This window comes from Lissotriton vulgaris, chromosome 11, assembly GCF_964263255.1.
Source record: "Lissotriton vulgaris chromosome 11, aLisVul1.2, whole genome shotgun sequence".
Lineage (NCBI taxonomy): Eukaryota > Metazoa > Chordata > Amphibia > Caudata > Salamandridae > Lissotriton > Lissotriton vulgaris.
In genome coordinates, this window is record NC_141699.1 from 774,135,271 (window position 1) to 774,147,366 (window position 12,096).

Sequence of the window (12,096 nt, forward strand, 5' to 3'; positions counted from 1 at the left end):
GATCGAAGTTGCAATGCTTAATGTACTTAGCCTCATGTAGAGTATTTTTCTATGAGCCAATGGAGTGAGAGCCTCACTTAGGTAAGGTTGTGCTTTGCCTGCTTTGCAGGAGTTATTCAGAGGATCTAGGTGGGCGCTTGAATGGAGAGATTTAATGTCCAGATCGAAGGAGGTTTCGCAGACTTGCTGGTTTATGGATCTTTTCCAAGCGTTCAGGGGGATGTCCAGCCGTGGTATGCTGTCTTCCTTGACCTTCAATGGTTTAAGTGCTTTTCCTAGGCTAATGTGCCAGGCCATGCCTGACCCCTAGAAGATAATTCCCAGGTGGTGTTTCAGGGAGTGGGCCCTCAGTATCCTTAAATATAACTTTATAATCTCCCCCCTGGCATGTCAGGTCTGGCCTTGCTAAGTCGAGCTCCAGTCTTAGCCTTGCGTTCCTGGCTGACCTTGGAATATGGAGCACAGAACCATTTTATTTAGCTTGCTACCAATGTGCACCATCTTCTCTTTTATTTCTCATGCAATGCTTTTAGAACTTGAGCTCCCCACACTGTGCTTTATTATCCTATGAACCTAATGTTGTTAAAAATACACAACCCTTTGTAAATTAGCTGTTAAATTCTACGCTGTATAGTGCTTATATAAAGTGCTATTATATAAATCATTCCACTAACTCCTCCTTATCATACCCTACAGGTACCTGCACCACCCATGTGCTTAAATGCACCGGTACATTTTCTGTAAATATCCCTTGTAAGTAATTGGGTCATTGGTTGATGGTAGAGGAAGATCCAATCAGGAAACAACCACAACCCTTGTCAGGGTGAACAGAAAAAAGTCATTAAATTACATTGTGTTTAACCCGCTGGTAGCTTGGAACTACGCAGTCAGTCTTAACTTAAAGGCAATATGTGAAGTATTTATGCAGCACACAAATGGTAATAAAGTGAAAACACTGTTACAAGAAACAAGGGAACCCAAAAGGTATAGTATAGGGACCTTGGGCAGTATCATGTTATAGAGAACATTGGTCCCTATTTTCAAAGGAAGAGTCACTTATATACAATAATCATACTCTAAATAGGTAGTATGTCTTTTGTTAGAAACACTCAATGACACAGCCGTGACCCACAAAACAATGAGACAAAACAACGAAGTACAGAATGGCCAAAGGGCAAAGTTAAATACGTCTGTACACTCCTATTTGAAAATTTTAACAGACTAAAATCATTCTCTCATGCACCATTCCACATTTACAATATTGCATAATCATATGGCGTTTTTTTGGTGTCGACGACGTTTCGATGCCACCACTAAATACTGGGCATCATCCTCAGGACAACATAATATTCCATTGTTGTCTTTATGAATTTACAATTGCACTATGCCTAAATCGCATTACCGCAAAACAGATCAGAGGCGGGCGCGATAGCTCGCGGTCACAAAGGGCAGTGAGCCAACTAATTGGGATCGTGCTAGTTCGGGAGTCCTCTTGGATTGTAGAGATAAGGATTCCTTACAAGTGCGCAATCGCACAATATCTAGAACAGGAGCTCGATGGCTAGTCCGGCTTCATGGTAGAGCTCTACCATGAAGCCGGACTAGCCATCGCTATCGCGTCCGCCTGTGATCCGTTTTGCAGTAATGCGATTTAGGCATAGTGCAATTGTACATTCATACAGACAACAATGGAATATTATGTTGTCCTGAGGATGATGCCCAGTATCTAGTGGTGGCATCGAAACATCGTCGACACCAAAAAAACGCCATATGCAATATTGTAAATGTGCAATGGTGCATGAGAGAATGATTTTAGTCTGTTCAAATTTTCAAATAGGAGTGTACAGACGTATTTCACTTTGCCCTTTGGCCATTCTGTGCTTCGTTGTTTTGTCTCATTGTTTCGTGGGTCTCGGCTGTGCCCACTTGTCATTGAGTGTTTCTAACAATTTAATTTTATATATATTTGTAAAATAAATTCTTGTCCGGCTGGAAAAAAGACATACTACCTATTTAGAGAATGATTATTGTATATAAGTGACTCTTCCTTTGAAAATAGGGACCAATGTTCTCCATAACATAAAGTGAAAACACAGCACAAGAAAAATCCCAAATCTCTTTAGAAAAAAAGAGTAACTTTCAATCAGTAAAATTATGCCAGAATGACAAAAATCCAGTTACTGAAACCAAAGTTAAAATAGCTCCTAAAATCCCTAAGTTGCCACTCTTGGCCATCTAGTCGTACTAGAGAAAAGGAAATTCACAAGTTTAGATTGACCGCAATGGAGCACGGGTCAGATACAGGGCCCAGGTTAGTCGGACTGAAAACATAGGGGCATATTATCAAGGGGGTTTATCTCCGCTTTTTTGGCTTTAAAAGCCAAGAAATCGGAGATAAAATTATCTCCCTATTACCAAGCTGTCGCTAACACCAGTTAGTGACAGCTAATAGGAGATAGCGACCATCTTGGGCCCCGCTTTGCATGTCAGTGATATTTATCTCTAATGACATGCAAAGTGGGCGTGCCAAGATGTTAGCGACTGGAAACAGTCCCTAACATCGCTATCTCCTATTACCAACTTTTGGAGATATTCGCGCTAAGCGCGAATATCTCCAAAAGCTAACACCTGCCCTGAGCAGTTCTTAGCCATGTTATCCAATGGGAGATGGATAACATGAATAAGAGCATTTGCTCGATAATGCATGAATATGAATATCGCTGACTTTTCAGCGATATTCATGCATTGTGGCCGTTTTTTATCGCATTTGCGATAAACCTTGCTAATAGCAAGGTTTATCTGCGATAAAAATCGCCGATGTGCGGCGATAATTTTTGTCTCTAAACAAGTTAGAGACAAAAATTATCGCTAGTTGTTGGTAATATGCCCCATATCCTTCTCAAAGGTTGGCTCAGAGAGTTCTGTTTGCACTTGAGGAGGCCACAAGGAGAAGGGAGATCAGGGATGGTTGTCACTGCAACATAAAGAGCAGTTTGGGTGCTGCAGGCGGTTGTCACTGGAGCGCGAAAAGCGGGTTGTTGCTGGAACTTCAGTTTGGCAGTCACTGCGGGCTGTCATTGCTGTAGCGTGGAGTGCAGACCTCGCATGGCTGGTCTTCGCTAGCAGTCTCTGTAGTGGACGGTAGAGGCTCAGGGCAAAGTAGCGGTTGCAAAGAGCCCAAACTTCAGGACTTAATCTTTTCTTCTTTGGAGGACCTTAAACCCATGCCAACCAGGGGTCTAGGAACTGGGCGCACCTCTTGGGGATCAGTGACTTAGAGACGAGCAGGGCTAAGGCAGGTCCAGTTATAGGTCCAGGCTTTTCATAGTACATTTACGAATATGGAGACTCTGTAGTCGGAACACAGAACTCTCCACATAAAAAGGTAGACCTGTCCTAGTCAAGTACAAACAGTTCCAGTACAAAAGATGGGCTTCTCTTGTCTTTCTATGTGCCTAGTTCTTTGTCCCAACGGTGTATTCTCCACAGTCACAAACTTCCAATTAACTGGTGGTTTATGAGCACAAAAAAATTAAAGTTACCCAAAAGCATGAGTTGACCTCTGTGAATCAAGCCCTCAGAGTCAAGCTGACTAACAATGGCCTACTACTCCTCAAGGCTACATAGTACATAATTAGCATTGATAGGTGAAATTCTAGTGCCACAGTCCTTAGCGCTACTTCAAACTATTTTATGTAATACCGTGCATCTCTGGGGTTGGTTTTCTAATACTGGGCATCTCTGGAGCTGGTGTTCTGGCTGCAGTTGTTAGCCTTCACTTTTTGCTCTTATAGGTTTGACACTCGGACACATGAGTGCCCAAAGGGTTATAGTAGGAAATGAGTCAAATGCAATGATGTAAGGATCTAAAGAAAGTAGCTAGGGAAGGAATGTGTGTTGTAGCTTATGCATGCTCATACAATGTGAAGGTTGCCAAAGGAGATGATGGTAAAAGTCTCTTCAATGTACCTACTGGTCCACACATGTGCCTGTTATTACAAGATCATTTTCAACTCATCTTCTTGATAATTTTTCTTTTTAAAACTGTTCAAATAGTGTGAAAATATGGCATCTGACACTTTCCTTGTTTCTCTTTGCTTGTGAAGACAGCGTGACCTCATCCTTTGTGCCAGTCAAGCCATTTGAGGAGACAGAGAAGTATCCACCCACAGTGGAGGTCGAAGAATTTGCTCAGTTCTCTACAAAATATTCACAGCCTTATCGAGTGTATAAGAACCAAATATACCTCTATCCGAAGCACCTCAAGTACGACAGCCAAAGATGCTTCAGCAAGGTATGGTTTATTGCTTGAATATTTCAAGGGGAATATTAGAAAGATTCAGAGAGTGCCGAAAAGAGACTTATCCAATTAATGAACCTACAATTATCAATACAATGATGCAGCTGAACTGTGTTGTGGCTGCTGCATACGGCCCGTTACAAGTGGGCCTATAAATAACCCCCATTTATTGTAGCCAAACAAAATGCAGTTTTGTGCCATGTTATTCCCTATTCTGGATGACATAACGTCTACCCTAATATATCCCACTCTACTCTACCCTACGATATCCCACTACACTCTACCCCCAATATATCCCACTACACTACCCAAATCTACCCTGATCTACCCTACCCCTATCTGCCCAATTTATATCTGCGGCAATCTACTCCACTCCAGTCTACCCCACTTCTTCCATCTACCCCACTCTACCCCAATCAACCCCAATTCAATCTACCCCACTCTAATCTACCATGCTAACCTACCCAACTCTCCCACTTTAATCTACTCCACTCCAACCTACCTCACAACAGTCGACCTCACTCCCATCTACCCCACTCCATTCTACCCCCTCTACCACCAATCCACTCAATGCCAATGTACCCCACTCCACTCTACCCTGTCTACCCCAGAGTACCGAACTCCAATGTACCCCTCCACACCCCACTCCACATCATGCCACTAATGTGTAGCCTCTGCCAATGATCGTTTCTGCTTTTTCTGTTAAGAGTGGGAGTGATAACACTATTGTGGACCACTCTGTCCTCTAGTTCTACATGCAAAAAAGTTGATCATACAGGTGGATCGAAGACCACACTTCAGTGAAGGAGCAATAAAAGCCTTGCAAAAAAAAGGGTGTGTGAAGCTGCATACATTTTTACCTGCAAAATTCCACGAAACCTTTGTGAAATTTCCTTAGTATCTCTATGTAAACTCACAGTGGCTTAGTATAGGACACTAGAGTAGGAGTTATTTCCAGGCAAACAGTGATAAACACAAAGTGAATGTGAGGAGAAGAGAAAAATTGTGCCTTTAATATCACATTTTAGGGTCCGATTCCGATGCGGTTTGGAAATCATTCCGACCGAATCGGTTTGGGAATGGTTTCTGACCAACTCAGATTGGAAGAGTCTGACCGAGTACGATGCATCCGGATACGATTCCGTCGGACTCCCATTGACTTCAATGGGAGCCTATGTTCCGACCGAATGCATAGGCTCCTATTGAAGAAAGGGGTGGCTGGGGAAAAATGGACATCCTGTGGTGTGCACCCCTGGTGCCTGCCAAACTGTACATTGCTGGTAAGTGGGACCCATGGGTACCCCCATGAAACCGATTGGGAAGTCTACGGGTGCAAGGGCACCCAAAGTCTGATTTCAACTGCCAATTCGAGTCAGACGGCACGATTCAGAAAGGCTGTGCGAATCCAGCATTGTCATCAGTTGTTCGGAAACCCAGCCCGTAGTGACGTACGAGTATGCTTCATATGGCTTGGTCATTACAAATGCCATTGGGTTCGGATTGGGATATTTCTAACGCCTAACTCGCTTTGTTCGCGGTCAGTCGGAAACCTTTCTGAATTGGTCTGAAAGATACGTTCCCAATCTGATTCAGACAGAGTAAATGCCATTAGGAAGCTTTCCTAACCGCATCGCAATCGGCCCCTTAAAGTTAAAGTATGACATTTTAAATCAGAGAGTAACTTTTTCTCATCATGAAACAAGGTCATCAAGTGGCTTCAATTCTCTTTGACCTCTTTGTTTCCATGATGTAAGTCACCAGACCTTCCAGTTGTGCAGGCAGGCTCAATGAATGGACCTGGGTGTTAAGGTTGGCTCTCAAGTGGATCTCTTCACAATCAGATTCAACAATTGCATTTAGGGCCATCTGTCTCTCGATCTTCTACACTGTAATGTGGAGTCCAATAGGGGTTCTCCATCTCTTTACTTCTCTTCTACATTCACAGGCTGCCTTTTGCTCAAATACTAAACCACCATAAGGTATCTTTGAAGATTTACTTGGATGATACTAAGAAAAATTATTTGAAACTGTCAGACAACAAATGCGATTAACAGTGTAACCTCAATCAGTAACAACTCCAAGGACAACTGTGAAGCATTCTCAATCGTCTTTAGAGAGACGATAAGCAAAATTGACAACTCTCTTGCTGACTACAGCGATTTGACACAGGGCAGAAGCTTCAACATACACCCCTCCACAAGGTAAACCACAATCAGTGTGAAGATTCAAACCTGTTTACATCCCTTGAAGACCAAAAAGGAGGCTACTCAAAGCATCTCTAGGATCTTTCCACAGGCTGCGTTTCGAAGCCAGGAAGCGACTGAAGTTAGCCTATCTGACTCACAAAGCCATGCACTTTGATGCATCCAGATACTTATTACAGAAGTTGATGATCTCAGGAGGCGCCAGGTAACTATGGAGTGCAAATTCCCTGCTGCTGGAACCCCTGAGGTTCAGGAAAAAAAGACCTATGACCACAGCTTCTCAGGAGCTGCATCGAGAATCTGGAACTTTCTCTCAGCAGATATTCGGATGTAACCATCAACACATCAACCCATCAACCACCACCCTGAAGAAAGTGGTTGAAATAATTTTACTAAACAGGTTCCTACCTTATTTGCGCTTGACAAGGGCCAACCTGGAAGACTGAGGAACAGAGACATAGTTATATGTATTTTTTCACTATCACACCACCAAGATGGCAACCATTTTGTTTGTGTTCTGTTTTGTGCTTAGCTGCTTTTTGATGCCTAATGTGAGGTTACAGGACTTTGTTGATTTATGTACAGTGCTATGATATCTTTGGGTCATGTTTGCCCTGTATAAAAGTCTGTATTTAAATACATAAATAAACCTCTGGTTAGAGAGCAGCTCAAAATATCATGTCAACATTTTGTTGTGCTTGAGATTCTCTACTTTTGGATGAAGCAACGTTATGTTTGCTTGAATTGATCTAAGACTCAATTGTTAATTAGAGGTAAGATATGCTCAAAGTCACCATTGTTCGAGTCGCCTTCCAATTTGTGGCCTCTCCTATCATGTCCCAAATGTCAGAAACGTTGGGATCATTTTTAACTCAGACCTGAATTTCACCACAAAAATGATAGCAGTTGTCAAGGAAAAATAATTAACAACTCTCCTTTCTCTGGGAAATCCTCCAATTCCTTCAGATTGACCACAGATAGAGTGTACTTGTGACTTGGTCACAAAATGTCATGGATAGTCCACCGCAGCCACCGAAGGCAGCCAGAAATTGTCTGCATGTACAGAAACCAGAGCATGGGAAGCCGGCCGTAAAAGCTCTGCTTTGGCTCCCAAATGAGAGCAGGATCAAGTTTAGAACACTGAATACTGGATCAAAGGTTCTGGCTTCCTTCAGATATTAAATTGGCATCTTATTTAGGTCCCTACATACCAGCCATGCCTAGACTCTAAAATTCATATTGTCAGAATTTACACTGTCCATCATGCAGAGGACTTGATAACATTTCCAAATAAATAATGAAAAATAAAACAGAGCAAGTTTCTTGGTTAGAGGTGTTAACCAGAGATATAATGTGGAGATTCAACTCTGTACAACATTATCTGTACAACTGTATCTGTGCTTTATGTTTTCTGGTGTTTGAAGTTGTTGTTATAAACTCCCACTGTTCCATGTGGAAGCTGAATGTATTTTGAGAAAGGATTATCCACTGAGGCATTACACTATAAATAGGAATCGGACAGATCTTGAAGCTTGACTAGAGCATAAGAATGAAAACAATTTAAGACCCCTACCACTAGCCCCCTTTCTGAGTGACTATAAGGGGCTTGTGTACCTAAAGTCCAATAATTTCTTATTTCTCGGGGATACATGGAGACACAAGGAAGCAGGTCCCTCCAATATCCGTCCTGCTCTTCTCATAGTGCATCGCCTGAGCATCACTGCCTAAAGCTGCTCTAAGGTTAAATGTCAGATTTATGAATCTGAACAGGTTGAGTACAGGAAATCAGTTGTGTCGGTTGATGTCATTAACACATTATTCCACAATCTTAACAAAAAAGGAAACATAATGAAAGGACACTGGATATCTTGGGGTGATACAGAGATAGTTTATTAACTAAACAAGACATAGACTGGGTAAAAGTAAATCTGTAATAATAGGAAGCTTGTATGGAATCTATATTTCTGTTTGCAAGACCTGTAAAGCGCATGGTTGCCCACAAGGGTTTCCCAGTGCTAGAGCTATTCAAACCAAAAGAAACCAGAATGGTTGTCAACATGTTTATCCATAGAGCCATGGCCTGAGCTCTTTCCTAAATGTTAGTTCATCTGAAGTCCTTCTCAGGGTGCAAGGTAGCTCACTCCACAGTTTGAAGCCTCAAAAGAAAAAGAACAGCTGTAGCTCCGACTCTTGCGAATTCTTGGAGTAACTACCATATAAGATTTAGCAAATTGCAGCAATCTAATATGGTTGTAAAGTTGTAGCATATAGACCAACAGACTTGGGCCTTTGTTATTATAGACTCTATGTGCTATGCATAAGGCTTTACATTGAATGAGTTTTGTTATAGGCAGCCATAACAACTTGGCCTAAGAGGATGCAGCTGACTGGTGTATGGGAATCATCAACAAGAAAGGATTTACAGTGATTTGCACAACCTGCAAGTCTATTCCACACTGACTGTGAAGTTTTCAAGTAAAGTACATTTCCGTAATCCAAGTGAGAGGTCACTAAGGCTTGTATGATGGCTCTTCATTCAGATTTTGGTGAGAGTTCCAGAATCTTTCTGACTGACCTCAGAGTACCAAAACTACCAGCAGCCAGTTTCTTTACTTGTGTCTGAAATGACAATTTGTCATTCAACTAGAATCCAAGGTTTTTGATCAGAGACTTAGGCTGGGGTTGTTGGCTGAAGGATTCAGGTCCGCAATGAGGAGACCAACAATTTAAATTGTTCCCAATTATCATCACTTCAATCTTGTCTCAATTAAGTTTTAAACAATAAGATACAATTTGTCTTCTGTGGTAAGACAAGCTTTTAACAGCACTCCCTTAAAGGATGATTCAGGAGCCAAGGAAATGATAATCTGGGTATCGTCCATGAGACCAAAGAGAGAGCACGATTCTACACTATCTATCCACTATAATGTGGGACTGAAGGAGGAACCTTGAGGCACTCCTTGCACAAGAGGTAGAGACTGTGAGTAAAAATATTTATCCCATATCTGAAAGCTTCGGTCTTCCACAAAGAAGGTCATTAACTTCTAGTCCTGATGTGTCACTCCTTAGTTGCCCAGTCTCTCTAATAGGGTAGCATGAGATACCATATTAAAGGCTGAGCTAAGATGCAGTAGGATCAAAGCTGCTGAACTGCCTCAGTCGAGTGTCATTTTAAGATTCTGTACTACCACCAGAAGAGCGGACCATGTGCTATGTACAGGTCTAAAATCTGTTTGAGAGGTATGGAGTAAATGATTCTTTTCCAGGTAATCCGATAGTGGTTTATTAACATGTTGCTCCAACATTTCGTCCAGAAATGAAAGCAAGGAGATTGGCCTATACTTTCCTGTGAGTGAAGGATCCAAGGACAGCTTTTTTAATAGTGGCTTCACCACTTTATGTTTCTAAGCTTTGGGGACCTGACCACTAGCCAACAAGAGGTTCAGAATCCCATTTAAGGTTGGAAGGATGATTCCCACTGCCTGGTAAAAGATAAAACGTGGCTGAGGGTCTAATGTAGACCCAACTTTTGCCTGGTCATTAGGTCATCAGCTCTTCATCTTTTAGAAGTTAATTCAAGAGTCTCAGAATCCTTCATGGAAGACCAAGATTCCCGACCTTGAGATGATACATAAATTTCAGAAATGTTATTAGAAAAGAAGTTTGCTAAGTCATTTGATTGCGCTTCCAAGGCTGGTACAACAGGAATAATGTCTATAGGAATCATCATAGATTTTACAATAGAGAATATTTCCTTTGCAGAATTTGCTGCACTGTTGATTTTCTGTGTACAATATTCGTCCTGAGTTTGTCTAATGTTATAATGATACATTTTGATTGCTTTCCTATAATCCTTTTTAGAACTCACATTACAGGATTTTCTCCATTTACTTTCTAGTCTTTTACAATTCTTCTTTAGTTCTCTAAGCTGGGAATTGAACCAAGGTGCTGGTTACTTATTTGTGGTAAAAACCGTTTTTCCTGAACAGAATCGTCTAATCTAACACGGAGGTGATCCAGTAGTAAAATTTGAAATTCAAATCTAGCATGTTACCATCAAAGTTTGGTGAAGTGTTTAAGAGGGGGAACATCCTTTCCAACGCGGATGTTACCCCGCAGTGCTTTTACGACGCGTCCTTTACAACGCAAGTCATAACCACGACTTGCGCTGGAGGGCGCTAAAGGATAAAGAATAGGATATTTACTATTCCAACACCTTCCCTACTATCCACGGGGACTGGTGTTAGAATAGTAAATTATACTATTTATTATCCGCGCCCAACAACGCAAGTCGTTGTAACGACTTGCGTTGTTAAAGACGCGTCGTAAAGGCACGCGTTGAAACGGTACGCGTTGTACCATCATACATCCGTTTAAGAGCACCCGCTAAAATTCTACACTGCCTAGCATGGACCAGTGTCTTTCCACGCAGGTTTGGTGTAATCCTACACAGCCTTTTCTTCTATATTGAAGAGCAACGTGGACATTAAAATGGGAATTGTCACTTTTTGGACCCTGTTTTCCTCTTTGATGAAGCAGCAGTATAATTGCTATGCTGAACGTATTAAATGAACTTTTAACTTGGAAAGTTTCATGCAGATTCATAAAACAATGCCAAAGTTATTATGAAAATAAACATATCTTTTCAATGGGAACTTTTACTTAACCATAGGCCTACCCACGCACCCAGCCATCCATTGGTACCCAAGCCACACTGCACACAATATTCAGTATATGTATATCCATAAGGTGTTGCCTACAGGGCCTAGCCGTCAGTCTGGTCCTGCATCAAAATATTCAAGCACAGCAAAATCATGCTGCAAATGGCTTTTAGCTGTACACAATGACAGATTGCATCAGGGCTTGGCCTATGGCCTTTGGCGAGGCCCCTCACCAAATAATTTACAGGCATTCAACCCCCACTTTCTATGGCCATTGCCATACACATTAGGTGTTGACCATGCATTCCTTCACAGAGTGTCATCTCCCACTGCACACAGTGGCAGGTCCATTTTTCCAGATTTTTTTAAACTTTTGTTTTTACAGTTCATTGTCTAAATTCATGGGGCATAACTCATGGTTAATTTAACTAACCATAATTGATGACTGGTCCAATATTACAATCAAGGGTTTCTGGTGACATCAAAAACCATGGGTCCAAAGGCTTAGCTTTCAGCCTTTAGCATCATGACCAAAAGATAGCCGTGAAGGACCATATTTCACATTACCCAGTATGTATTATCTATATTATATATTTTGTTAGGTTAGTTAGTTTGAAAGAAGTGCTGTTGCAACTAAGGAGATGTTTATTGAAATAGTAAGTGGAATACTTTACTTTCGTTTTTGTTTTCTGTAATTTCTTTGTCCAATTTCTATAAAAGCATTTGAATTTTCTTATGACCTTTATGATGGATAAATAGAAGTTATTCAACTAAAAGAAATAGAAATCCTCCTCAGTGGGCTTAAAATCAGGGGCATAACGAAAGTTGAGGGGGCCCCCCTGCAAGGTACATGGAGGGGGCCCCCACTTCGGATTTAATATGGAGCGCCCAGGCCTAAGCACTGTCAGGGGTGTGGAACTGTTAAAAAAAT

The 12,096-nt window shown here is 41.6% G+C and overlaps 1 protein-coding gene across 9 annotated transcripts in view; it reads left to right on the forward strand.

Annotated features, from left to right (window-relative positions):
* The window catches only part of DOCK10 (dedicator of cytokinesis 10), a 1,740,483-nt gene that overhangs the window by 1,063,360 nt on the left and 665,027 nt on the right, over positions 1-12,096 (forward strand). For all 9 annotated transcript variants that reach the window (XM_086943899.1, XM_086943900.1, XM_086943901.1 and 6 more), the window contains exon 17: positions 4,107-4,294. In XM_086943899.1, coding sequence (XP_086800025.1) covers positions 4,107-4,294 — 188 coding nt within the window. The remainder of the gene's footprint in view (positions 1-4,106; positions 4,295-12,096) is intronic.